The sequence below is a fragment of the Lathamus discolor genome, chromosome 1 (genome assembly GCF_037157495.1).
Source record: "Lathamus discolor isolate bLatDis1 chromosome 1, bLatDis1.hap1, whole genome shotgun sequence".
Classification (NCBI taxonomy): Eukaryota; Metazoa; Chordata; class Aves; order Psittaciformes; family Psittacidae; genus Lathamus; species Lathamus discolor.
Genome location: NC_088884.1, coordinates 105,665,120 through 105,692,164, shown reverse-complemented (window position 1 = coordinate 105,692,164; position 27,045 = coordinate 105,665,120). Strand labels below are relative to the sequence as shown.

General features: G+C 47.7%; 3 protein-coding genes across 8 annotated transcripts in view; 1 reads left to right on the top strand and 2 right to left on the bottom strand.

Annotated features, from left to right (window-relative positions):
• Window positions 1-1,054: 1,054 nt before the first annotated feature.
• Window positions 1,055-5,843, bottom strand: HNRNPDL (heterogeneous nuclear ribonucleoprotein D like). 2 transcript variants are annotated; one of them, XR_010614844.1, is made up of 9 exons: window positions 5,319-5,843; window positions 4,639-4,807; window positions 4,389-4,550; window positions 4,023-4,154; window positions 3,799-3,913; window positions 2,813-2,980; window positions 2,510-2,607; window positions 2,024-2,127; window positions 1,055-1,325 (listed from the first exon to the last, which is right to left on the bottom strand). XR_010614844.1 is itself a non-coding variant. In XM_065689473.1 (8 exons), the coding sequence occupies exons 1-7, from the start codon at window positions 5,405-5,407 to the stop codon at window positions 2,537-2,539; spliced, it is 906 nt and encodes a 301-aa protein (XP_065545545.1). In that variant the 5' UTR covers window positions 5,408-5,647; the 3' UTR covers window positions 1,055-1,325; window positions 2,510-2,536. The 2 variants fall into 2 exon arrangements, 1 of the variants encoding a protein (XP_065545545.1); XM_065689473.1 differs by lacking the exon at window positions 2,024-2,127 and having other exon boundaries at window positions 5,319-5,647.
• Window positions 5,844-5,988: 145 nt separating this feature from the next.
• ENOPH1 (enolase-phosphatase 1) lies at window positions 5,989-16,101 on the top strand. 2 transcript variants are annotated; one of them, XM_065689454.1, is made up of 6 exons: window positions 5,989-6,155; window positions 9,089-9,190; window positions 9,894-10,096; window positions 12,725-12,857; window positions 13,114-13,237; window positions 14,232-16,101. In XM_065689454.1, the coding sequence occupies exons 1-6, from the start codon at window positions 6,072-6,074 to the stop codon at window positions 14,369-14,371; spliced, it is 786 nt and encodes a 261-aa protein (XP_065545526.1). In that variant the 5' UTR covers window positions 5,989-6,071; the 3' UTR covers window positions 14,372-16,101. The 2 variants fall into 2 exon arrangements, with proteins under 2 accessions (XP_065545526.1, XP_065545535.1); XM_065689463.1 differs by lacking the exons at window positions 5,989-6,155; window positions 9,089-9,190 and adding an exon at window positions 9,644-9,811.
• The window catches only part of TMEM150C (transmembrane protein 150C), a 25,285-nt gene continuing 14,328 nt past the window's right edge, over window positions 16,089-27,045 (bottom strand). For all 4 annotated transcript variants that reach the window (XM_065689495.1, XM_065689505.1, XM_065689478.1 and 1 more), the window contains exons 6-8: window positions 24,997-25,124; window positions 20,403-20,580; window positions 16,089-18,180 (exon numbers count right to left, since the gene is read on the bottom strand). In XM_065689495.1, the coding sequence (XP_065545567.1) occupies window positions 17,972-18,180; window positions 20,403-20,580; window positions 24,997-25,124 (515 nt within the window). In that variant the 3' untranslated portion in view covers window positions 16,089-17,971. The remainder of the gene's footprint in view (window positions 18,181-20,402; window positions 20,581-24,996; window positions 25,125-27,045) is intronic.

Below are 27,045 nucleotides of genomic sequence, written 5' to 3'. Positions count from 1 at the left end.
GACTTCTAGCTCTTCAATTTGTAACCAGCGATGGCAACAAGTCTTTCCTCATCCAATCCAATTGACAAGATATAGGCACCTCCCCAGATCTAGTAACCACTTAAAAGTTGTGGTTTGCAGCACTTCTGTATGAGAGAAGAGAGTAACACCGAGCTGCATGATAAAGAAATAAACCTTAAAATCACAGTTTGGTAACTTAAAAGAGAGGCATCTCTTCCCGGACTACTCCCTTTTGCAAGACAGGCCTCCCCCGTGATTTAGCTACTTACATTTCATTTCACTCTAACAATCAAGGTTTATTTTTGATACGTAACTACACATTTGTGCCAAGGAAGAAAAAGCAAACAGTGTTAAAGCAGATTGCAGCAATCGCTCAGCTTCAGGCTGAATGGGTATGCTCACTTACCTATCCCAGCTGTTCTACTCAGAGGACAACCTGCTGGTTAAAGCAGTTTCCCTTCTTCCACAATCATTCATTCAGGCTTTTATTAATGACACTTGCTAGCATATTCAAGATGGGAAACCTGTTTTCTATTCCTGTTGAGAAGAATCCAATACAGAATCTAACCTGAATGAATAGATCCCCAACTTGTACTGAAATTAGATGCCAACCCTAGAATTAAGGAACTTGCATCACCTGCTTGGAATTGGAATACATAGGGAGAAAGAAGTTACAGCCTTAAGTATTCTAGAACCTGCTTGAAAAGCCTAGAAAGGTCATGATCTCACCCTACAACCCTCTCACAAGCACTGCTACCAAAATAAAAGATGCTGCTCTAGCTTAGATCCCTCCCTCGAGATGTATGAGACTGGCAGTACTGTGCCACAGACCACTCTCTCCTCTTTTCTGCAGTGGGCAAGAGATAACTCTGCCAGTCATGCTAACTCAAGGGAACTATGTTTTCTTAAGACAGGTCAGGAAAAGGAGTGGGTTGTACTGACCTGTATATAGAGTAACTCTTGTCTTGAGCCATTTATAATCTCCAGAAAGGAATCTACCCATCTATACAGTTTATACCACTGTAAGCTGACAGTCAACAGCAAGACTACACACTCACTTAAGTAAGCATTTATTAGAGAACCCTTTAACATGAAATTATACAAATAAAAGTTTGTATAAACACAAGCCCACATTGTGTCATGACATGAATGGCAAAAAGAAAGTAAAAATCATAAAAGAAAACTAGCTGGCCACTATGTACAGTTGGACACAGTTGCGTGTCGGACACTAAAAGTCTTTTACAAAATAGTCATTTCCTCTCACGAAGAACACCCTCTATTCACTCACGATGCGCTGCATGATGGCTTTGTTGCAGTATCTCTACCTAAAAATTAAGACAAAATGTATGTCAGATCTGTGCAAGTTACTACAAGAATCGTTAAAAGGTCCATTTTCATGAACTGCTTTAAGTCTTCTATATATTCCTTTCTTCACTGTTAAAGATCATATACATATTTATTTAGGTAACACAATAGGTTTTGTTACCCATCAAGTAATTTATCTTCCCAAATACAGCCATCCAAGCCCATTTAGGAAGCTGCTCCAGAACAACACATGTCCAATTTAGGCTTATTAATCAGGCTCTGGATCAGTCTGTTGTTTTTACCCCCACTGTAAACAGTGACAAAAGGGTTTCAATTATTTTTCCATCTAAATGACTGCTGTGCAAATGCAAATCACATCAATTTAGTTCAAACAGTCCACACGCATATGATCTTTAATGTTTTTCCAGATTTAAAAGTTCGTTTTGGTTTGCAGATTTCACTATTAGCTATAAAAAGAAAAAAGCAAGCATTAAATCTTAAAGAATGACACTTTAAAATGAGGTTCCACAATTGAAATACAACACTAAACAGAAGACCAAATGATTAAGCTGTAAAGGCATTTATGTACTTTAACTCCTGTAAAAAACCATTTAAGTTAAAGACACTTAATCTCCAAAAAGATTAAAAAAAGAAGCCAAAGTCTGAAGTTTTCCACTTTAATCTTTACGCTGGTACATGAAGTTGGAAGAGACCATACCACAGGACAGCGTTTTCTGGTGTATGCCTTGCGCTCTGCCTGCAACGTGCGACCCCAGAGATAGACGTGGTCAGGGTGACACACGGCCTGCAATGAAGTTCCCGCTGGCGGGTACAAACAAGGTATAATGTCAGAGTTAGAAGACAACATTCTTGTTTTCCTTAAGTTGTACCCATTTCAGTACTTTACCTGTTAATACTTTAATAAGTTTAATTATTCCTCTAGACCACCTGGTACACAACGCAAAAACAGAAAAACTCTTATGTTTTTCTGAAGTACTAGAGAAGATAAGTCACATTTTTACAAAGTTAAAGATCTATAGACACTGTAGGCAAAGCTGGCTTTAAAAAAGAAAGTGTATTTTTTTAAGTTAAAAAAAAAAAAAGCTTAAAGTCATGCTATGCAAGTTTTTTACTCTTCATTTGTCTATTGATCTTTAAATTAGATTAGACATACTCAGTGTAAACCTTGCATTTATGTACACACCTGTTTCCTCAAGTACTAAACACTGCTTCAGTACGGCTGGTAGTTGTTTTGGTGATTGCCGCCACCGCGGGATGCCTTTCCGTATGTGCTTTGCTGACCTGTAGATAACATTGGGGAGAAAGAAACAAGAAACAACACAGAAGCATTAACAGCCAACACTGAACGAGACTGTTCCCATACAGTACATCAAGAGGGCTGCTCTTCAGAGTCATGTTAGTAGGAGGTGTAACAAAACAAGTTACTAGAAGAGGCACCTGTTTAAAAATGCATGCTACTATCAGGAATGAGATCAAAACCACTTACCACTGTAATCTGTGTATCCTGGCCCATATCCGTAATTGGGATAGTTGTACCCGGAGTAGTCATAGCCCCCATAGCCACTGTAGGTTTGATCAGCGTAAGCACTATTGTAGTTCCCGTATCCTTGATCATAGTAGTTATTAAATCCTTGATTCCAGTTTTGTCCCTGACCTGAAAGCAAGTATAACATTTGTAAGTGATAGAACTTACTATTTCATTCTGTGCCATGCCACTGCATCTAGCCTTCTATGCCAAAACTACTACCTGGAAGAATCCTCTTATTCTCCCCCCAAGAAAAATAATTTTCTAAGGAGAACTGAGGTGTCTCATTTGGATATGAATAGGTTGCAAGATCTTTTCACCCACAACAACATCAGAGACAGACAGCAAGTAGTCCTGCTCACAGAATAGCCAATAAAAACAAAACAACACTGCACCACAGCAGCTCCTACTGTTTTCTTGTAACTTCCATTTTGGATCCTTAATTGCCTGAACACCGAGTTATATCAAAGGACAAACTTCGCTATATCATGTTGTCTGTGACTACTTGACTTTAAGACTGAGATGTATTAACCTACACAAAAAAACAGCTGATTGCTTCTCATCTATATGCAAGGCACACCAAAGCAACTGTCTTCCTCTTCAGCAAGCAGGTCATAGCTTCTCACCCATAAGCCAACTATCAGTGTATCCCTTCACATAAAAAGATAACTGCATTATCCATTTAACTATGCTGTCAATTGTGGGCATACAAAAGCACCCTACCTCCAGCCTGCAACTTCATCACTTGAATGCAAACAAAGCAGGAAGAGTTTCTTGAGCTTCCACAATCACAACCACCAAAATACCATTTACTAACAGGCTGCTTTCCACATTGAGTTTAAAAATGAAATCTGCATGCATCCGAAATCTGGACTGTCTACAAACACTTTAGTGTTTGGTACACGCACTTATGGATTTACCTTAATTTCAACATCCAAAATGCTCACCTCGTCCACGCCCCCTTCCACCTCCTCGTCCACCAGCTGTATTGCTCTTTCCTCCTTTCTGCTGCTGCTGCTGTTGCCTGTATACCTCTTTGGGCTGTGCTACTTTGATCTCACACTGTAAAAACAGAAATTCTTTAACTCGCCAAGAATGTAAAGACCATTATGCAAGCTGCTTTCAGGGAAGCCTACAGCATTTCACATGCTAAGAATGACAGCTCCCATACCTTGCCTGAACCAATTTGATGGTATCTACTCTCTAGCAGCTTCTTTACTGGCTCTTCGTCTGTGTACGTGATAAAACAGAAGCCTCTCCTTTCATTTGTCTTTGTGTCCATGGGAAGCTCAATATTTTCAATCTGAAATCAAGTCAATAATGCATGAAATCGGTAAGCAACTTTTTATGCTACCAGAACCATTTGGCAGTCCTGGAGATATGCTGACAGCTTTGAATCAGCCCACCACAACACTATGGAATCATTACAAATCCTAGTTCTATGTAAGCCTAAGCCAACTCCTTTGTCATTAATTCTTCTGTCTTAAACAACTGCACTTAAAAACCAGAATTGTTCTTATATTTTGTTACACCATACCTCGCCAAAAGCACCAAAGTACTCCTTTATCTGTTCTTCAGATGTCTCTGGACTCAACCCACCAACGAACACTTTTTTTGGTGGCTCTTTCCCTTTTAAGGCTTTTGCCCTTTTAGGATCTATTAACTTCCCATCCAGTTTGTGTTCCTTCAGTTCCAACACCTAAGCAACACACAAGGAGACAAGAGTCGGATCACTACAGTGACAAGAGGCATGCTGTGTGCCATCGATCCACAAGAAATACACCCACCTTCTCCACACTGGCAGCGTCCTTGAAGAGCACAAACCCAAACCCCCTCGACCTTCCAGTGACCGGGTCCGTTTTAATCGTACAATCCACAACCTCGCCGAAACGAGAAAGATACTCTGTCAAGTCTTTCTTGCTCGTGTCCCAGCTGAGGCCTCCAATAAACATTTTCCTGAAACGCAAAAAATACATACACGTAAGTACACTTGTGCGCGAGCGCGCGCACACACACACACAGAGCTGGGTGCAAACTCAAGCATGGAGCAAGCCGACTCGTGACCGCCGCAAGCCAAAGGCGATCCGGATGCCTTTGCGGCATCAGGCACCGCAAGCGGCTCCCGGCCGTAGCGGCTGCTCAGGCCCGGCCGCGCCGTTACACGCGGGCCGGATCTACGCGTCCCTCCCCGCCCCGAGCCCGCCAGAAGCGCACGCCCCCATAGGCTGGCGGTGACGTCACGCACCCTGATTGGCAGCCCCCCCTCCTAGCCCCACGGAAACTGGGTCAGACGCTCAGGACACAAAGGCGGGCGCGGCCATTGGCGTGGGAAGAGCGAGGCCCCGCCCCGCTTCCCCCCCCCACCCCCCTTCAAGCCTTCTCCCGCCCCCCCACCCCCCACCCCGCGGGGCCCAGGAGGGCGGGCGGGGGAAATGTGAGGCGCTGCCCCCCCTGCCCCCAGCCGTACCCGTCATCCTGCTGGTTCTTGCTCGCGTTGATCTTGGAGCCCTCAGCGAACTCCTCCTGGCCGCTGCTCATCTCGGTCGCGTCCTCCATGGCGGGGCGAGAGCGGCGGAGCTCCTCGGGCGGGCGGCGGAGACAGCGGAGACCCGCACGCAACAAAAAATGGCGGCGGAAAAGATCCGGGCGCCGCCTGCGCCGCCTTTATATAGGCGCCCCAGCAGCCAATCAGCGCCACCCTCTCCGCCGGCGCCGCAGCGCCCCTGGCGGCTTCCGCTGGGGCTGCAACACCCACCGCCATCGGGCTGTCGGCCCCCCCCGCATCACCGGCAGCCCCGGGCGTGGCGCCGGTGCAGCCTTGCCTGCCGTGCTCCGCGGAGCGCGACGTGCGGCCGCCAGCACCGTCCGCCTCGCCCCGCCGCTGCTCCAGGCTCCTCTGGGTCGAGGCGGGGGTCGCTGCTTGAGCGGCCCAGGGGCTGGATCGCGCGGGCTCCAGAGCTGGAAGGTGGTGGGGGGTAACGTGCAACCCAGCAAGCCCGTTCCGGCGGCGGCGGGGCGGGGCGGGCGCTCCGAGGGCGGAGCACTCCCTGCCGCCGCGGTCCCGCCGCCGCCGCACTCTCCTTCCACAGTTCTCGGCGGGTCGGCTTGGCACTGCCTGGCGCGGCCCGGCCCGGCCCGGCCCCCCGCGCAGCCGCAGGGCGGGGCGCCGGCCGCAGCCGCCGCGCATCCCCGGTGCGCCCCACGTGCCGCCGCCGCCGCCATGGGTGTGCTGCCGGTGCCGGCGGAGGTGCGCGCCATCCTGCTGGACATCGAGGGCACCACCACCCCCATCGCCTTCGTCCAGGTGAGACCCGGCGGCGCGGGAGGCAGCGGCCCTGGTTACTGTGTCCTCCACGGCCCCCCGCAGCGGGGACACGCGTCTCCGGGGGCTGCGGAAGGCAGGCCCGAGCTCACTACGGAAGCGTAAAACCGTGACACGTTTTCCGTGCTTTCTGAATAATGCTCAACGAGAAAATGCGTCTCGTTATACCCATCGCGTGCCTCCTCTGGGGGCAGGGAAACGAGACTGCTCCGTTTAGTAAATTGGGGGGGGCTGGTGGATATAGGGCAGTCGGAGTGTTCTCAGCCTCGTTTACGAAAAGCCCTAGAGCATCACTTGCTCTGGTGGCTGGAGCTGCAGCACCTCTCCCGAGCTTGCAGCGACTCTGAAGTACTGCCTGGTTATCCATCCGCTGCCTTTTCCCCTCAGAAGCGTGGTACAGTCACATCCCTCTAGGGTCACCGCAGATGTATGTCCTTCCTCCCGCAGGCACAGGACCAGCACAGGGGGAGGGTAGCCCGGCGTCAGGTGAATATGAGGAGGATTGTGCTTACAGTATGTGTGAATGGCTTCCTCTGACTAGGAGAAGGCTTGAGACTATTGAAAATGCTGGATGAAGTGCAGAAGCCAGAGGGCCTGGAAGCCTGCGAGGCCAGCAGGAGGCATCAGGACAAAAGCTGTAAACATGCAATTGAAATACTCAGTTCTCCAACCGCAGGTCCCTCCTCTCCAAGAGGCTTTGGTCCCCAACCAGGCTCAACTGCTTCACAGGAGGGAGCAATTTGCTCTTATTTAAGACACAAAAGGGCATTATCCCTGCTGCAGCCATAACCCTGTATTTCTCATGAGACATTACAGCTTTTGGTGGATCTTTTTTTGCTGGTAGTTCATGAAGGTTCTTTTGACCCACATAATGCACAGAGGGGTGTAGGCTTTTGCCAGGTTTTCGAGGTGTTTGTGCTAGCAGTTTAACAGATGAACAACATGACCTACATCTTTCCTGTCCATGTTCTTCCAGTGCTCTTGAAACTTCAGGTGCAGATGGCATTACAGCTGCCTCCTTCCCTCAATATCTTTCAATTTAAAGTTTGAACAGCTCAGATTTCCTACTAGACATCTAATGGAGCCACAGAGTTGTTTACATATATCCACGTTGAATCCATTTTGCTGTTGTGCAGATATATGTAATACGCCTTAGACAGTTTCCTACCCAGTCTTTCTGTTGCAGGAAGGCCAAATGAGTTATAGTTCTCAATAAAACTCAGTTTGCTGGGTATCCTGAAGATGCTCAAGACAAGTTATTTCACTTGGACTTTCAGTTAACCTCCACAATTTCTATTTCCCTTTAAAAGTTCCACTGCTGGTTCTGCAGGCATTTTATTCCCTAATATTAAAGGATTGTATTTAATCCTTTCTTTAGTGTCAGAATTATTGAATATGCAAAGTAGGGAAATAGAATGAGCCAGTTGATGGATGGATTGAGAAAAGATAGTAGGAAACAGAATATTTGATGGCCCCTAGTTTTCTCTTTTGCTGGGTCCCCTCTGGCAGAGTAAAGTAAGATTTCAGGGGAGAGATGTAGTGCGATAAATAGCATCCCCTGGGATTTGCTGGATCTCGTGTAAAAGAGCAGACTGTGACTGAACTTTGTCTGCATGTTGCTTGAAACCCTGCGAGCACTCATTACAGTGTCCTACCTGCAGTTCTGCTGATAGCGACAATACAACCCTTCGTATACTGCTCGTAACATTGCTGTGAGCAGTTGCAAAGGCTTGGTGGGGGTGTGTCAGGCTGGGCTTGCTTATGGCTGTTCCTTCATCCTGCCAAGCTGTGTTGAGGCAGCCACAGCTGGGGCTGGATATCACTGAGGAGCCCTCCGCAATTTAAAAAGTAGTTTGAAAGCAACTAAGCTCAAGTAAAGAGAGGGAGTAACTGGGGGTATTGCAGTTCTGTGGTCATTTTCTAGGCATTTAAGAGATTTTCTTTTCTCCTAAGTTTACATTAGTTTTTAAATATACAACATGGAAAACACAACATTAGAGTAATAGAAAACCCTGCAATTCTGCCATCACATCACACTCTCAGGACCACCATTTTCGTAATTCAGTAACAAGTGAAAGCTGACATCCAGTGAGGAGAAAGACATCCGTGATCCTTTTCTGAGGAGAGGTGAGCTCAGGTTAGTTTCCTCCCGTCTCCTACCCATCCCAGACTTTTCCCAGTTAGGGAAAGCTCGGTTCTGTACCCAAAGGAAGGAGCTCCAAGCCCTCCCCTTGTCCTGAGGCTCTTCCCACACGAAGAGATGCCGTTGTGGCTTCTCAGTTGTGAAACACTACTAATGAGAGCAATTTGTAGTTGTTTCTGGGTGCTCTGGGGATCTCCAGGAAAGTCTGTAATTCTCCTGTGGCACTTTTCCCTAACCCCATTTAATTTCATTTACAAGAGTGTCCTATGGAGCTCAGTGTCACTGGACTAGATTTTTCCTTTGGAAAAGGTCCTCTGACCCTTGTGAGAAGTTGAGATGTGTTTTCGGAACAACCTTTGTTAGGACAAGTGCCCCATTAAAAGTACTGTAATACAAGTTACAGAGTATACACACAGGCAGACTTGTACTCCTCAGCTGATGGGAGCTTGGGAGTCGTGTCTGCCTTTTTAAGACGTGTTTTTGGCAAGCCCAGGAAAAGTTGTCACCCACCTTTCCATTCCGGGATGTAAAAGCTACAGCTGCATAAGCATTTGTGCAAGAAATCCACCTGCACTAACCTTTGCTTAAGGCTAGCTCTTGCCTGCAATGAGCAGACACCCTTGGCAGGCAGCTTCACAAGCTGCAGTACTGTAGTGGAAGCTCATGCAGGGAAAAGTAACCATACACACCAGCATGTGCAAACAGTTGCCTCAAAAGCAAGTCATCCTTTGCCAGGTTAAAGGCGCTGCCTGTTTTTCTTGTGTGCCACCAGGAGACCTTGTTCCCTTACATCAAGGACAACGTGAAGGAGTACCTGCGTGCTCACTGGGAGGAGGAGGAGTGCCAGCGGGACGTCAGACTTCTGAGGAAACAGGTCCAGTAACAGCTGTACTGTGTCTTTCTAGGGCTTCACAGCATGCCTCAGACTTCAAGTCAGTCAGACTCCCCCAGTCACCCGAGTCTGTACTTCGGGGTTGTGCTTAGGGAAGGGCTGGTGCTTGTCAGGCAGCAGCTCGGGTGCCTGCCTTGGTCTTCACAGCCCCTGAGAGTGGGCATCAAACCAGAGCTTTTCAGCTGTGTGCCTGCACTGTGCCCTGCTCTTGCTGAATTTGCTGCCTGTGGCTTTCAGATGTCTGGTTAGGAAGCAGCAGGGAGGGGTGACAGAGTACTTGTCCTGCACAGGACAGCGTATCCTGCCTCTGTACAGGGACGTGGCATCAGCTTGAGATTGGGGGCTGTCTGAAGGCAAAGGATACATTTGCTTCTTTGCCTTAATTTCAGTAATCAAATACTTAAGCAACTATAATTCTCATTATTATTTGCAGTAATACAGCTACAGTAGTGCTAATTGTTGGGTTTGGAAAGTACAGTCCAAGCAAGTATTTCTAGACGTTACGGAAGTCTGAGTTTCCCATTGAGAAAAGCATTCAGTGTTGTCACCCTTCATGTGAAGAGCAGTTCAAGCCGTGTCCTGCACAGAGGTGCATTGATGCAGGTGTCAGACCCCTTTCCTGAACTGAGATGATGAGACTGCTCCATCTCTTCCCTCACCTCTTTTTATCATGGATGATTTCCAGGCTCAGGAGGACTCTAGCTTGGATGGAGCCATACCAATCCCCTTGGAAAGCGGAAGTGGCGAAGAGGAGCTGGAGCGGGTCATCCAGGCAGTTGTAGACAACGTGCACTGGCAGATGTCTATGGACAGGAAGACCACAGCACTGAAGCAGCTTCAGGGGCACATGTGGAGGGCAGCCTATGCAACTGGGCTTGTCAAAGGAGAGTAAGTAATTGTGTGATCTTTTCCCTAGGGCAGGAATGGAGTGCATCTGTGCTAGATGTCTGTTAACAGAATTAACCACCTCAGTGGAGAAGCCAACGCATTTGACACTTCATTTCAAACTTGATCATGCAATGAACACTAATCCAGTCTTTGGATCTTAGGCAACCAAAAGCTTAGAGTAATCTTGGGACTGACCAAGTTGTCTCAGTCCCTTCTGGGAATATTACAAGTGGGTGAGAATGTTTCTCCTTAAGGAATAATTGGCAGGTACATGCTGGGGAACAGCCAGTTCTCCAGCCACTTGGGCAGTGTCTGTAAAGGAGATAGGGCCTCAGAAAGTAATGAGGGCATGACATGGGCAATTCTGCTTCCATAACCACCAGAATATTACTTTGGGACAACTGTCTTCTGCATTAGGAATTCAGAAAATGTCTTAATGTTTCTATACAGAGATCTCTTTGTAAAGCAGGAGAATGAGGCACAAGTATGGCCTTCTTGCAGTTCTCTGTCTTGCATGTGATATCCCTGAATTGCACTCACATTTTGGAACAAGCCTAAAAAAGCCAGGGTTGCAGAGTCAGGTCCCGTCTGTTATTTCCTCCTGCTTTGTCTTTTACCTGTGTGTTTCCTGCCTTTCCACTTCTGTTTATCTTCAGGCTCCTCTTTATGATTCAAGCACATCACAAGGGTGCGTAAGTAGGGACAACTGGAGTTAAACCTTTCTTATTTAGGTTGAGAGATGCTTGGTTAAACTGTCCATTTCAAGTTCCTAAGGAAGTAAACCAAACCCCGAAGTTCACAAAGTGTTTTGCCAAAGGAAGAATGAGGAAGAAGAAAAATGTAAACATCCACAAGAGAAAGCAACAAAACCCAAAAGCAAGTCAAGAGGGACAGCCATCCTGTTGGGTGGCTTTTAAACAGCAGGGCTAATTGTCTTACAGTGGCCCAAAAACTGTGGAGCTAGCCTTGCTGCTTAGCAGCATCCAAGCAGTGAGATCTTTAAAGTCTCCTTCTTGCTCAACTATAGCTAGCACATCAGTGTCTGAAATCCAGATGCTCAGCTCAGCATATGAAGACATGAGGGTGGATGGGAGTTTCTGCAGGTGTTGTACAACAAATAGTTTCAGCTGACACCAGAGACATTTGATAAATAACTATGAAAAAAATGAACTTTATTTTAAATACATAACAAGGCTCTGAGCAGATGGCCAAGAAACTGAGGATGAAGAAAGGGCCAGCTGATTGCTACAAGTCTGCAAAACTCATTCCTTTTGCATCTAACGGGAGCCCTCCTTCAGGTGCTCAGATCCTCTTTTTAGGGCAGTACCCTAAGTGGCCACACGGAGCTGTGCAATACTACACAGCTACAGCTGTGAAAGGCTGCCGTTCGGACTGGGGTGAAAATGGTTCCCTGGGGATCATTTCTGCTCCAGCTCCTCTCTTCATTCTTCTGCCATAACAAACTCAAACCTCCTCCCTATCATTTCAAGGCCGTTTGTGGCCTTTCCCTATCAACCATCAAGTGTATTACTGAGGGACTTACTGTCAGCCTCACTTTGTCCTTCTTGAGCATCCTCAAGCTTTCACTTTCTCCCAGTACATGTGTTATCTTGTAAATGTCCTTTGCATACAAACAGCTTTTACATACTATAAGCGCAGCACGGGAAAGGTCTCATGGTATAAATGAGATGGATATGAGGAAACAGACAGGTATGTCCATTAGCATTTACACAACAGTTACCTTGGCTTTGGTTGTCCTTCCCTCTGTCACAGCTTTGCTCCCGACTGCTGGGCTTGTCTTTGGGCAGCTGTTGCCCAGGAGTTAGATGGAGCTCACATTTTTGAGACTCGTCAGCCCATTGCTATACTTGTATCTTGCTTTCCCAGCACACTGCAAGGCTGGAAGAATAAGGGGAAGGATGCTGCAGCCTAGTGAACAGGAGCTTTTTCGCCCTTTACTGTGCAGTTAAGCCAGGGACACATCTGGCCTAGTACTGTACAACCTGACCAAGCTGCCGAATAGAACAGCTCTGTTCTCAATCCCTTAGGGGGATGCTACTTTCCCAGGCTGTTGTTCGCATTCAGACAGTTTATACAGTGCCACTCAGTTTAGCTGCTCCGCTGCAACCTTCTCTCAGGTCCTCCCTATGCATGGACAGAGCCTGAATCTGTGGGTTAGGTTTGTCCCATATGGATGCAGCTTATGGCCATAGTTCTTACCAACAGGAAGCCTTTGTAGCTTGCAAGCAGGTGGGGCTCAAGATACCAGCGCCTGTTTTCTCTGTCTCCCCCCCTTATTCCTCCCTTGCAGAGAAAAGCAAGGATACCATTTTCCCCAACCTTTACTCCCCTCTATAAATTGAAGGGGCTGGAAAAGCTCCTGCCAAATGTCTGAAACGGCTCATCAGAGCAGCTGTCTGCATAACAGTCAATGAGCTGCTCAGTTGGTTGGAGCTAAGACTATTTCACCTGCTGCTTGAAATACACTTCCCAACTGCAGGAGTCTTGAGCAGGTTGAGAATGAAGTCCCTTAACAAACTAATAGGACAGTTATCAGGGCAACTGGATAAAGGTATCCCTCTGGGTACCTCAGGGTTTACCCTTACCTCCTGCCCTGTTTTGCTCCAGAATCTTCGAGGACGTGGTTCCAGCTATCCGGAAGTGGCGGGAAGCTGGGATGAAGGTCTATATCTACTCCTCGGGCAGCATTGAAGCCCAGAAGCTTCTGTTCGGCTATTCTACAGAAGGTGATATTCTAGAGGTAGATAACTTTATCACCTTCCTTACAGCTTCTCCCTCTGCAGAGCACTTCCCTTGCTGTAACACTGCATGGATAACTTCCTGGTACAGGAAGGTGGGGCAGTGGGTTTGACCTGCAGGAGTTCAGCCAGTTCAGTAGGCTGCATCACCCCTTGTTACTGTGGTTGAAAGGAAAGGGGACGTCTCACTCAGGAGTGAGGTTTAGCCCTGCTCTTCAGGTGGCACTCAGCAAGTGCCTTTGCTTTTCTCTCTTTCAGCTCTTTGATGGCCACTTTGATACCAAAATAGGCCCCAAGGTAGAAAGTGAGAGCTACAGAAGGATTGCTGCCAGTATTGGGTGCGCCACCAACAATATCCTCTTCCTGACGGATGTCCCTCGAGGTAGGTGTTCTGACAGTCCTACTGTCCTCCAGACTTGTCGCAAGCTCCCCAGAAGTGCTGCAGACCACCTTGCTTCAGTGGCATCCCCATAGCTGCTGCCATGCTCCTTCCTTACATATCCAGGCTCTCGCACAGCAGTGGGGTATCTGTGAGCAGTGCTGCACTGAGAGAAAATAGGTCAAGCAGAAAACCTGCCCTTACACCAGCAAGCAAGGAGTCACTGTTAAAGCATTTGCTGAAGCAGTTGGCATGCCCCACTTACAAACAGGGTCAGTGGTTTTCATCACCTGTACTCTAGGGAACAGAGTCTGCTATGTGGCACACATGGTGCCTGGTTCTTAGTACCACTTACCATTAGGTTGTGTTTAGCAGCAGGAAAACATTGTTCTTGGTCACAAGGACTTGACCTCTGCAAAACAAAGCTCAAAAACCTAATTTAAGTTCCTGCCTTTGCTGGAAAGATCTTTCTGGCACAGATGGCACTGGGTTGTGATCTCAGTCTAAGCCAGCTCCATCCCCAGGAGTTAGCCCTTATCTCCCCCCCAGCCTCCAGCAGAGCTGGAGGGAGCTGCAGTTACCTCCCTTTCCCTATATTGTCCTCCTGCGGCCTCTTGCTGTGCTCAGGGACTGAAGGAGGCTTGTGAAAAGTGGCCCCCAGCAGGGGTGGGGTGAGGGTGTTGGGCCTCACTAATGTCATGGCCTAGCTTCTCCATGACAGGAACTGAGCTGCTGGTGTGTGCTGCCTGCACGGTGCCTTGGGCAGCCATCAGCTGCCATCACAAGGCAGCCAGCTCCTGTCCACTCACATTACACAGCAGCTACAGTTGTCACAGCAGGTCAGCTGGGAGCTGGTTCTTCCCTAGAGCCCTGCAGTGCAAATGCAGTCTCAGCCTTTAAAAGCACTTCAGTATTTTGGGCCATCTTCAAACCATGATGACCTTCAGGTGGAAAGCTCAGTAAACACATCTCATCGCTCTCCCCACCTCTGTTTCAGAAGCCAACGCAGCTGAGGAAGCGGATACTCATGTAGCTGTGGTGATCAGACCAGGCAACGCAGGACTGACAGACGATGAGAAATCCTATTACAGCCTTATCTCATCTTTCACTGAACTTTTCCTGCCTTCCTCCACTTAGGGGAAGTGGTGCATGCACAAAAGACTCTGCTTCACCTGAATTGTCCTTGTGTAATGTTAGGTAATTTTGTCCATAATCAGAATTTAAAGCCAAACCCACATCGTTTCTTGGACCCACGACTAGTGCAGGCAGGTATGGATGGAGAGTATGATGTGGGGTCCCTTGTGCAGCAGGATGGAAGCCTGCAACAGCCAGCTGGAGCTGGGAACACAGGAGCAGCACCATGAATCCTGCTGTTCCTCCCTTTTCCCAGTTAGTTTAGGGGATGCTTTCTTCAGACTTACCCATTGAAATCTGGTGCTGAGATGCTCCAGGAGCTCTGTCATTTGTAGAAGCAGTCTGCAAACAAGGCGTATGTCCCATTTTTCCAGAGGGACCTCTAGGGACCATGCAGGCATATGAGCTTTTCCCTGCAGACAGGGCTGATGGCTAAGGCAGAGCTTTCAAAGGCAGGTGAGGATGCCAAAGGAAAATGTGGGCTATAGTACAGTAGGTTTGGGCTGCCACAGAAAAAGCTAGCCCTTGCTGCAGCCAAGTTCTTCAGACCAGTCTTGGCTATATCCAGAGCAAGTGTAGGTACAAAACAGTTTATAGAGCTATACAGCCAGCCTACAAGAATGAAGTAGAGTATGTATAAATATAGCTTTAAAAATTAAATTCTAGATCCATCTCACTGCTGCCTCATGGTGCTGGGATATGGGATCCTACTTGACCATGCTTGACCATGTTTCTGAAATATCTCCCTTAGCACTAACTTGTGGTGCTCCTTCTCAGTAGCAAACGTCACCCTGTCACATGTTCATAGCACTGGTCAGCAAACCTTAACAACTGCTCCTGAGGGGGACATCCTGCTGTGTTTGATGAGAATGAAAACCGTGACATTTTTATCCACCCTATCAAAATTGTGCCACGTTACATCAGATGGTCATGGAGCTTTCCTAATGCAGAAATCCATGTATTTGCTTTCATTGTATTCATCCCATTTAGCTTTCCTGCCTTATCACCAGTGATCCCAGCACCTAAAGGCACATCTCTTTTTTCTTTTAAACCTATGAGGACTTTGGTTTTCTGCTTTCACCCTCCCTGGTCCTTTCCTTAAAGCAATCTTGTCTTGCCAAGAAAGCTGCATTACCTTCACAATCATCTTATGGTTTTAATAAGGGCTCAGTGGAGGTGCAGGAGTGAGAGCCACAGCTAGGTTATACCTAGCAATAGTGGAGGCAGAGGCAGTCTGAAACCCCAGTTCACTGGTGCTGGCACTTCCTGCATGGTGTCACTTGCTTCTTACTTCTGTGCAGCTGTGCTTGAGCTTTCCCTTGGGGACAGCCAAAATGTAATACTAATGCATGTGGTGCCTTCCTGAGCTCTGATCTGCACCTGCGGCTGCTCCTGTTGGTGGAGGCTGCTGTGTAAAGAACAAGCAAGAGACAGGCATTCTGGGAGGAAACCACCTAATGCCAGCATTGCTCTTCTAAACCTTCGATGGTAGCAGTTAAGGCAGCTAGTCTGGATGCCCTTCTGGGCTGTGTAGTATGATCCTCCTCTTAGGAAAAGCCTGCTAACTAGCACAGTGGCAGTAAGTGTATCTGCATGGCTGAATAGTCCCTGGCTTCCTTAAGGGATTAAATGTAATCATGACACTGTAAATACTCAACTTCTGTTTTGACTTTGCCATCAGAAAGCTATGCTTTGGGTAGGGGACAAAAATAAAACACACTTTCTCCATAAAAGCACTTTATTTAGTGGTTGTTTTTCAGTGTGTATAAGCTGTAGTTTAGTTGTACTGAAATGTGCTGTTAGAAATACTCTTAAGTGTACAGAGTTATCACCAAAAACCTGAAGTTCACTTTGGATTGCATATAGGAAAAGGAGAGAAAAAAAAAGGAAACAAAACAGACAATCTTTTTGTTCCTCTGATAAAATTACAAATTATGAAATGATAAACTGAAAATATTAATGGGTAAAAAAGAAAAAGTCACAGTGGATTATTTACAGTAAAACACCCTTAAAACAAATCTGTTTTGTGCTCCATATACTGAGTGTGTGTGCCCGTGTAAGAGGATTTCCCACCTGCATCTTTCTCCATCCTCTCCTGCCCTTGCCCAGGAGGAGCTCTGCAGCTGGGCTGCTGGGTGCCCTTGGGCCACCTTCCGCACACCCTTCCAGGAAAGCTTCCCACTAAGGACACAGCTACAGGGAGGAGGTCCTCAGCAGTGCAACAACAACTCTGTTGCCTGGAGATGCTCTGGATTTATAACAGCTGCATGAGAACAAGTTTTGGCCCTTAGGTGAAGAGGCTGGCTGAAAGCTTTCTGCTTACACTAGTTCTGACACAAGTTTTTCTCAACTATCTCTCAGGAGAGGCCTTTGGCCTTTGCAGAAGACTGAATGCCCTTGTGCCTTTTCCCTCTCTGCTAGAAATGCCATATGCGGTACGGAGCTCCCCTTCAAACACCTGTCACCATTTTAATTTCTGCTTATTTTCCTGCAGCTCAGACAAGGTGCAGTCCTAAGCTGAGCCTGGCACACAGAAGAAAACAGGAGCTATGTTCATGAAAAGCAACTCCCATTGCTCCCCTGCACAGCCAATACAGCAGCCTTCCCAAAATCATGTTTTCAAATAGGGGCTTTGAGCTCTTGCTTTTTGCTGTAAATGCACAAAACAGCAAAACCAAATGCTATGCCCAGAACCTGCAATGGTCCTGTTCTCATTGCAGGTGAACCCGGTGTTGTTAACACAGTGTTTTCCCTCTTGGTGCATAAAAACAAAACCAAAAACTTTTGAAATATCACAGATATGTGGTAGAAGCACTACACACTTAGAAAAAGCAGCCTTTTCTGGAGTCATCTTCAGAGCTCACAGGCATTCCCATCTTAATTCAGCACCTTACTTCCACCAGTACCCACCACTGAGTCTGAAACATGAAGCCAAGCACAGCACCCCACTGTGCTATCTCCTCTGGCCTGAGGACGGTCTGCCCAGCTGGAAGGCAGCATTGGCCAAGTCTTGCTTCCTGATCACAGCAGTTTCTCCCAAACCCAGCTTCCAGGCTGGACAAAATGCCTGCCTGCTCACCATAAAAGCCAGACAGCTGGGATCTTCCACTGCCTGATTCCAAGTCCAGAAGAAACAGCCATTCTTTCTCACCCAACCAAATTACACAAGCTGGCAGCAAAGAAAGCACCACAAGAAACTCACAAAAGTTGCAGTCTGATGACACAGGAAACAGCGACTCCTTAAGAATCCTGCTGTTCAGAGAAGTCAATTTTCTTCATCTCTTCCTCTGCAGAACAGGCTGAGGAATGCCCTGTCCTGGAGGGGCATCATGAGGACCGGCTGTTGAATGTTTTGACCAGCGTAACACAGTCAGAGTCACTGGTAGCAGGCTAAACAGCTTGTGCTCTCATGCTGCCATGGAGAAGGGTCCACTCCTCTTCCAGCAGACAGCTGTGTGGCTCCTAACACAACAGCCACCCTCAGAGGCCTTTGGCAATACGATCATGATTGCACACGAAAATAAACTCATCAAAGAAGTGTAAATGAGGTCATGTTTAACCCATGAGACCACACCTACCCCACTCCCCCCATCAGAGCACCAGCTACACCTGATCTGTCTGGTACTCAGAGGCTTCCGATAGGCTTTCAGAGAAGCTCAGAAAGTTCTCCTGGTACTCAGAGCAAACGATTTCAAATCTGTAGTGCCTGAACTCCGCTGCGAAGGTACCAAAGAAGCACACAAGGCACATCACCAGGCCCCACTGGATCCTGGAGGCATGCATGTGAATGCCCTGCGCCATGAGGATAAAATCTGGAAGAGGAAAGTCAAGGAGAATTAATGGGAGCAGAGACACCAACCAGGGTGAGAGAAAGCAAACAGGGAAGACAATCAAATCTTAACAAAGTCCCCTGGATGACAGTCAACCCATCCAGCCATCATGAAAGCATGAACATGGAGGCCAAAGATGGAAGGGATGTCAGGTATCCAACAACACCCATGGAGAGCAACAGCTCTCCTATACAGACCAGGGCTTCCTTATCCCAATTCAGGCTGATAAACATTTAACCACTGGCTTGCTTGCACATCCAACTACCCAGTGACAGAGCGAGCAAGCTGGGGATCTGGCTGTGGAACCCTACCTGCCAGGAGCCTCCCAACAGGAACTGGAACAGACCTCTGCACCAGAGGCAATGGGCGCACCTTTCAGCCTGTGCAACCCTTCTTTCTCTTCACAGCACCTGCAAAATCATCCCTTTCTGTGAAATATGGAAGCATCAGTTTACATAATATGGCATATTATGCTGACAGGAAAACCAACACTTGTCAGAGCCAGAAACTGTCCTCCAGGCTCATGTACCCATGTATACTTCTTGGACCCCATACTGCCTGGCATCAGGGTCTCGCTGCTTGCTGTGTCTTGGGTTGTGCTGGAGCACTCCATAAAAGCAGTTCTCAGCTCCCCTGAAGCAGAGGACACCTTTCTGAGCTGGGGACCTGCCCTAGCCCAATACACATCTCTAAACCTACTGGCTTTCTTGTCTCAGGAGGTCCTCTGCATTTCAAGAATGCAGGATCACACGTCTTCACAGGTACAACAAACAAGCAAGCAGCCTCTCCCATGCTTTAACTGCACAATGCAGGTAATCAGAGACTTTTCTTCTTGGGCTTAGAGTAAGTGATGAAAGCTTCATTTCAGCAAACAACATTCTGTGTCTGGCTTTAAGCATCTTCTGCCTTCCCTGTAGAGCAAGAGTTATACACAAGCTGCACGGGATAGGGAGCCAGCTCCAAGCCCTTGCAAAGCCGGGGTTGGGAGGCAAGAACGGGGCTCCTACCTCAGCCTGCGCCCCTCCACAGAGGGCCCAGGGCCTTCAGCACCAAGCGGGTCGCTGGGCAGGGCTGGGTGCACCCAGCATGTCAGTACAGGAGTAGCTACACCCTGGCTTACCTGGCTACTCCTGCTCCCAACCTAGCACAGACCTCAGAAAACGGCAGCACAGCAGAAGCCCAGCTCCTAGCATGCAGCCCTGCCTACCCCTGACACATGCTGGGGGAGCTATGGGCTTGGGGCAAATGAGGAGGGGAGCACCAGAAGAGTCAGGCAAAGTCCCATATTATGAATACCAAAGCATGATGCTCAGCTACAAGTTTTTCCAAGGAAGCTTAAGAGGCGACTGATGATACATCTTCATACCCATCTGATATTCCTATGGACACTGGCTGAAATGTTCCCAACCGAGTAACTAAGGAATAGTTTTATGCATAGGCTGTTCCATGAAGAGGGGGATTAGCTTATTCCTCACCATTTATTCCTGCCTTCTTGCTTATCCTAGAGGTAACATTGATGCAACTATGCAGTGAATGGATCCACCTTAAATGCCCAGAGCACATGCTGCTGGTGTGAACAGAAGGGCTGGAGTGGGGCCGACAGACACAAAGTGGAGAGGAAGCCACATGTACATCCAGTCTGAGTGACCCTAGACCCCACAGCCCAAATCTGATTCATAAAGCACCTAGTCTTAACCCAAGGTCCACATGACTCAGCAGCTCTAAACTGTGATAACTGCTGTAAAAAGAAAGCAGCAGAGCTGGATGCAGCACCCAGGAGCATTTCAACAAACACATCAAAATCTTTTTGTCTTCAGAAACCTGACTTCTTCCCTTGCTCCTTTGTTCTCCTGAGAATGTTTTACCTCGGTATTTTGCATGATCTCAAATGCTACTGTGTAGGTAAGCAGTGGTGTCATTACACCACACAGATACTATTCAATATTGTAACCTTTTGGATATTACTAAAAAGTTTTAAAGACCTTTACGAAGTAAGAAAGCCCATCTATGAAGCAGCGCATCCTGGAAAAACACAAGTAGCAAAATGAGCTAATCACAGGATCATGCATAAAGACAAGCTGAGCAGCATTCCTAAATGCTTTGAGATCCTGGCAAGGGATGTGAGAAGAGCCAGCACTCCCTGCTGCAGCATGTGTCAGACATGTATGATACCTAGCTCCCCAGGCAGCGGGACGAAAGGATACAGAGCACCATGCAGAGGGTGATGCTGGCTGACAGGACGACTCGTGGAATCCCGACTTTTCGCCCCTCATTCTTCAGGTTGATCTTGAGGGTGAGGGCAGACTGGATCCAGCATGCCAAGGTCCCAAAACCAAAGGTCAGTGATGTGCCCACAAGGTGAATCTCCTCATCACTGGAAATCTAGGAACAAACAAAACATTGACTGTTTGGATGCAACAGGGGTTATTTGATAACTACCTTGGACTGCTGCTAGGGTGGGATAAAGGAGAGTGGGAATCACTGGGGTGTGAGACAGAGATGCTGTACCATTTCTTCTGGCAGATGTGCAAGGTGTAACATAATCAAGATGAGCTGACAGCTGTTACAGTCAAGCAGATCTTCTGCCCAAAGCCCAAGCACAGTGGAAAACGCAGTTGCTTGGTGACCATCTCCACAGCTCCCTGACAAGATTCACCAATGCAGAGCTCAGAAATAAATCCTTCCCTGGCTTGCTGCAATAGCCAGGACAGGCAAGAACGACCTGCTGTGGTCTTGCACACCTCTATGCAATGGATGCAAACTGTGAATCCAGCCTCATGGAGCAGCGCTGCCTGGAGCAAAGGGCTCCTGTGTCTCACGGGGCTCAATGACTGTTCAATACTGCAAGGCAAAGGGACAGACAGGTTCAACAAGCAAGAATCTCCAAAGAGAACCCTTGAGGCTGTAAATCCATTCAGGAAGTCCAGCATGGACAAGACTTAAGCCAAACAGTTTCCTTCTTCCCTCTCTCTCAGACGCTTTTCTAGAAAGTCTGTAACTCCTCCCTGCAGCCTTGATTCCTGTTTGGTGATTCAACAAATTCCCATCAAACAAGACACAATATGCAAGGTAACAGTCTAGTTACTGAGCCTTCACTGATCCCTTTCCTTCCTAACTCGAGGGTTTTTTTCAAAGGTAGGTCCAAATCATAGCACAGGCAAAAATGGGATTGAGCTGCCCTTCCCAAGGTAGCCTACACTACAAGGGACTCTGCCAACAATGTCCCTCTAACACATAAAACCTGTAATTTTCCACAAATACTATTTCATCAGAAATATGCCACATTCAGCTTAGCAGTCAGGCAGGAAAACACATGGACTAAGGTCTCATTATCACATGCTTTCATGGCTTGGCAAAAAATGTAAGCAGGGATACAGGTAACTAATAAGTAATTAGCTCAGAATTTATAACCAGACATGATTCGACAAGGAGAGGTGCCATGCTTGACCTTGTGCTCACCAACAGGGAAGGGCTTGTTGAGAATGTGGTACTCCAGGGCTGCCTTGGATGCAGCGATCACAAGATGGTTGAATTTGAGATCCCCAGGACAGTGAGAAGAGCGTGTAGCAAGCTCCCTGACCTGGACTTCAAAAGAGCAGACTTTGGCCTCTTCAGGAGCCTGCTTAGTAAGGTTCCATGGGATATAGCCCTGGAGGGCAGGGGGCCCAAGACTGTTGGTTGATATTCAGGGATCACCTGCTACAAGCTCAGGAGTGCTGCACCCTAACTAGAAGGAAGTGCAGCAGAAGGGCCAGGAGACCTCCTTGGATGGATAAGGAGCTGCTGAGGAAAATTCAAAGGAAAAAAGAGGCTTATAAAAAAATGGAAGCAAGGACAGGCGGACTGGGTAGAGTACAGGGATGTTGTCCGGGAAGCCCCCTGAGGAAGCTTTCGGGAGAACTGGCTACACAGCATTTGGAGAAGGCTGAGGTTCTGAATGACTTCTTCATCTCGGTCTTCACTGGCAAAGGCTCTGACTGCACCACCCAGTTCTTAGAAGGCAGACACAGGGACTGTGAGAATGAAGACCTTGGGCCCACTGTAGGAGAGGATCTGGTTCGAGACCATCTTCAAAATCTGAACGCACACAAGTCCGTGGGACCTGATGGAATCCATCTGCGGGTCCTGAAGGAGCTGGCAAATGAAGTTGCTAAGCCACTGGCCATCATATTTGAAAAATCATGGCAGTCAGGTGAAGTTCCCGATGACTGGAAAAAGGGAAATATAACCCCCATTTTCAGGAAGGGGAAAACGGAAGACCCAGGGACTTACAGGCCAGTCAGTCTCACCTCTGTGCCTGGTAAAATCTTGGAGCACATTCTCCTGGAAGGCATGCTAAGGCACACGAAAAACAACAAGGTGCTTGGTGACAGCCAGCATGGCTTCACTAAGGGGAAATCCTGCCTGACCAATTTGGTGGCCTTCTATGATGGGGCTACAGAATTGATGGATAAGGGTAAAGCAGTTGATGTCATCTACCTGGACTTGTGCAAAGCGTTTGACACTGTCCCACACCACATCCTTCTCTCTAAATTGGAGAGATACCAATTTGATGGATGGACCACCCGGTGGATAAAGAACTGGCTGGATGGCCGCACACAAAGAGTTGTGGTCAATGGCTCGATGTCCGGCTGGAGACCAGTAACGAGTGGTGTCCCTCAGGGATCGGTGTTGGGACCGGTCTTGTTCAACATCTTCATCGCTGACATGGACAGTGGGCTTGAGTGCGCCCTCAGCAAGTTTGCCGATGACACCAAGCTGTGTGGTCCAGTTGATATGCTGGAGGGAAGGGATGCCATCCAGAGGGACCCTGACACGCTTGTGAGGTGGGCTGATGCCAACCTTATGAAGTTCAACCATGACAAGTGCAAGGTCCTACACCTGGGTCGGAGCAATCCCAGCCACAGCTACAGATTGGGCAAAGAAGAGATTCAGAGCAGCCCTGCGGAGAAGGACTTGGGGGTGCTGGTCGATGAGAAAATGAACATGAGCCGGCAGTGTGCGCTCACAGCCCAGAAAGCCAACCGTATCCTGGGCTGCATCAAAAGGAGCGTGACCAGCAGGTCGAAGGAGGTGATCCTGCCCCTCTACTCTGCTCTTGTGAGACCTCACCTGGAGTATTGTGTGCAGTTCTGGTGTCCTCAACATAAGAAGGACATGGAACTGTTGGAACAAGTCCAGAGGAGGGCCACGAGGATGATCAGGGGACTGGAGCACCTCCCGTATGAAGACAGGCTGAGGAAGTTGGGGCTGTTCAGCCTGGAGAAGAGAAGGCTGCGTGGGGACCTCATAGCAGCCTTCCAGTATCTGAAGGGGGCCTATAGGGATGCTGGGGAGGGACTCTTTGTCAGGGACTGTAGTGACAGGACAAGGGGTAATGGGTTAAAACTTAAACAGGGGAAGTTTAAATTGGATATAAGGAGGAAATTCTTTCCTGTTAGGGTGGTGAGACACTGGAATCGGTTGCCCAGGGAGGTTGTGAGTGCTCCATCCCTGGCGGTGTTCAAGGCCAGGTTGGATGAAGCCTTATATGGGATGGTTTAGTGAGGGGTGTCCCTGTCCATGGCAGGGGGGTTGGAACTAGATGATCTTGAGGTCCTTTCCAACCCTAACTATTCTATGATTCTATGATTCAAAGTGCTCACTTCTAAATAACAATAATTTGCTGTGAGGAGTGAAAAAGGAAGGAGAAGTTGAAACTGCTTTCTAGTGCCTGCCTTGTACTAGAAATACTCTTCCCACATTTGGACAAAGCTGTTACAAAAGCCTCATGCTATTAGCTGGGAAGCTCTTGTTAAAAAACAAGACTTGTGCTGTGGAGTTAGGAAAATCTGGTCCAAAACAGTCAAATTACCTCACACCTCAGTCAAAAAAAGAAGCAACCAAACAAAAAGATGATGGCTGTAAAGGACAAAAACTTCCTGCAATTGCTCCACGACCCAAACAGGTACTCACCCCCCACAAAACAAGTACCTTTTCTGTACTAGCAAGAAAAACAACTCCTTGCCTGCAAACCCAGGAAAGAAGACAGCCTACACTGACCTATCTCTGTTCCTGCCATTACTGGGGGTCATTACTTGCATGTAATGAAAGAGGCAGAGCATCAAAGACAGCAAAGGGATGGGGAAATCCAAGTGCCACTGCCTTGATTTTCACTGCAGAACTAACAGACACCCATGATCACAGTGGACACCCAACCCTACAGAGCAATGCTGTGGCACTGGCAGCTTGTCTGTTTGTATAACACTGATCTGCTCGATCGAGAATCGGAGATACGGCATTCAGGCACCTCCCACATTAGTGAAAGTCCCTCTCGTGGCCAGTCTGAGGACAAGCAAGAGGTAGATTTAAACAACGTATTTCAGAGAAAGGACACACAACTATTCCCCCTGTACCAGCACCTGGGTGCCTATTCGCACAGATGCATACATAAACTTCCAGCTCAATCTTTTTACCCAGGACCATCTGTGCCAACCCCCAGGGCTCAAGAAATTGAATAGGTTCTCTGCTCTGGCTTTTGGCAGGTCAAGTGCAAGCATGCTGATGCAAATCCTGACAGTTAACATGTGAAAAACGATTGTGGCCCTTCATCTCAGCATGCTACTGGAGCCACATAAGCAGCAGAAAGAGATGGCAGAGCAGCTACAAGAAGGGCTGCAGCACAGCCAGACACGTGATCTCCTGAGCTCACATCACTGGTACTTCAAAGGCCTAAGCAGATTAGCTAGAAAGGCAGATCCTCACAGCAAAAGGAACTTCACAGTACGGACACAGCAGCCCAAGCCTGGAGTGGAGTACCTGGAAGTTGCCGAGCAGGGTCATCCCAAAAGAGGCCGAGCATAACGCCACCAGGCCGCCGACATTCAGCCAAGGGTTTAGCACCTTTGGCTTCAGCTGAATGAAGCGCAGGATAGCCAAAACAAGTACTGAGAAGGAAACAGAATGCAAGGCGTGTCATTAGGTAGAACATGCAGCAATAACCACCTGGCTGGGGATTCAAAAACCCCTCAACCCGCTTCCCACCCAGGGGGCAGAGCTCACTGCAGGCTAGCTAACAGTGCCTCTTGCATGGCCCTCTCCTGCTTAGTCATGGATGAGACTAAGCACAGGAAGAATTGCTCTTGTAATCCAGTTACACCAAGCTCCCATGTTTCCTTTTCTCATGATATTTTTTGTCTAGGACCTGGGTTGCAAATTTTCCGGGGGAAAGAACACCACCTTCCTATTTGCTTGTGGAGTTCCCAGCACATAGGCTATCACATACATACCATGCAGCCACATCACAGCAGCTGGGCTTGTTTCCCTCCACTCATGAGCTCTCTTGTGGGAGGTACATCAAACTCCACTTTCATTAGAAAACGTATGGACAACACACACATATTTCTGCAGGTTTTCCCAAAATGCCCACTGCCTCTTCTCCTCTTCTGGACTGTGTCCCTGGTGCCATGAACATAAGCCAAAATATGGCACTAATGTTCCGGGAAAACTGGAAGAGCAGTCCTTCCAAGCTTATAATTAGCCCAAGCGCTCTGATAAGTTATATGATACATGATATGACATGATATAACCCCAGGACATATTCACATCGTATATTCTTGCCCTCCCTAAGGAATGCTGAATGGAACAACACAGAAAGCCAGGCAATCAGTTGGCCTTCATATCGGATTCAAACCAGACCACTAAAAAGCAATATAGATGAACATGGAAATTTGCTGGTTGCTGCCAAACACCTTCTTATGCTTATGCTCAAGCAGACAGCATGCAGGTCATATTGTAAATTGCCTGTGCGAATCCAATCAGGCCCCATGGACTTGTGAACATTCAGCTGATACAGCTAGTCCATTACAATCCTAGTGTCCACAAATGGAGAGTCACCATTCCTGTACTGACTCAGGGGACAGTACAGCCCATGGTCCATCAGTATTATTAAAGACTGAGGCAAAAAAAAACCCAAACAAAACAAAACACTGAATGCCTCTGCTTTATCTTAATCTCTATTAGTCAGGTGACCATCTTCAACAACTATCAGTCCCACGTTTTCTTTAGACCTCTTGCTATTAACATACTTTAAGAAGCCCTTCTTCTTGCCTGACACATCATTGGCCAGTTTCAACTCTGAGTTTTGGCCTTTTGTGTCTTCCCCCTGCATATATGAACTACAGCTCTGTAATCCTTCCTGCAAAGCCTGACCTTGCCTCCAGAGGTTTCAGAGATTTCTTTTTCCTCTTATGCACCACGAGGAGTTCCCTGTTCAGCAAAGCTGGTCTTCTGCCCCACTTGTTTAACTTATGACACATTGGGATTGCATGCTCCTGTGCTTCTAAAGGGTGTTTCTTAAAAACTGACCAGCACTGATGGACTCCTAAGCCCTCAAAAGCAGATTCCCAGGGTACTCTTCTAAACAGCTCCCTGAATAAAGTTTGCTTTCTTGAAATCCAGTGTTGCAATTCTGCTGTCCTTTTTCTCGTTACAACAAAGACTTTGAATTCAACCATTTCTTGATCACTGTGGCCGAGGTAGCCACCTACCACCAAGTCTCCCGCAACACATTTGCAGTCTGGAGGTTCCCTGGTTACATTTCTTCTTGTCATGGGAAGAAGCAGCAACAAAACTGTACAGTACAGCTTAGCTTCATAAAGCTGAATGTCTTCGGTTTGCCTGCCCTTCTTCATACCAGCTGCTCTCCTCACACTCATGACTGCTATCCTCATGTCCACACAATGCACATGTTGAGTGATCATCAAGCCAATTCCTGACTTTTCATAACACACTTGGACTTGCTGTCACTTCGTGCAGGTCCACAAAGGCTGCATGAATAGAGTGGTCTGCAGAAATGGGGCCTTACCT

What these genes read in the sequence shown, in the direction of transcription:
- ENOPH1 (XM_065689454.1), top strand. Translation starts at nt 6,072, where the DNA reads ATGGGTGTGCTGCCGGTGCCGGCGGAGGTGCGCGCCATCCTGCTGGAC. An exon ending in CCCCCATCGCCTTCGTCCAG is followed by an intron (nt 6,156 to 9,088) that starts GTGAGACCCGGC and finishes GTGTGCCACCAG; the next exon opens with GAGACCTTGTTCCCTTACAT. An exon ending in TCAGACTTCTGAGGAAACAG is followed by an intron (nt 9,191 to 9,893) that starts GTCCAGTAACAG and finishes GATGATTTCCAG; the next exon opens with GCTCAGGAGGACTCTAGCTT.
- HNRNPDL (XM_065689473.1), bottom strand. Translation starts at nt 5,407, where the DNA reads ATGGAGGACGCGACCGAGATGAGCAGCGGCCAGGAGGAGTTCGCTGAG. An exon ending in ATCAAATTGGTTCAGGCAAG is followed by an intron (nt 3,914 to 4,022) that starts GTATGGGAGCTG and finishes CTGTTTTTACAG; the next exon opens with TGTGAGATCAAAGTAGCACA. An exon ending in TGGAAGGGGGCGTGGACGAG is followed by an intron (nt 2,981 to 3,798) that starts GTGAGCATTTTG and finishes ACTTGCTTTCAG; the next exon opens with GTCAGGGACAAAACTGGAAT.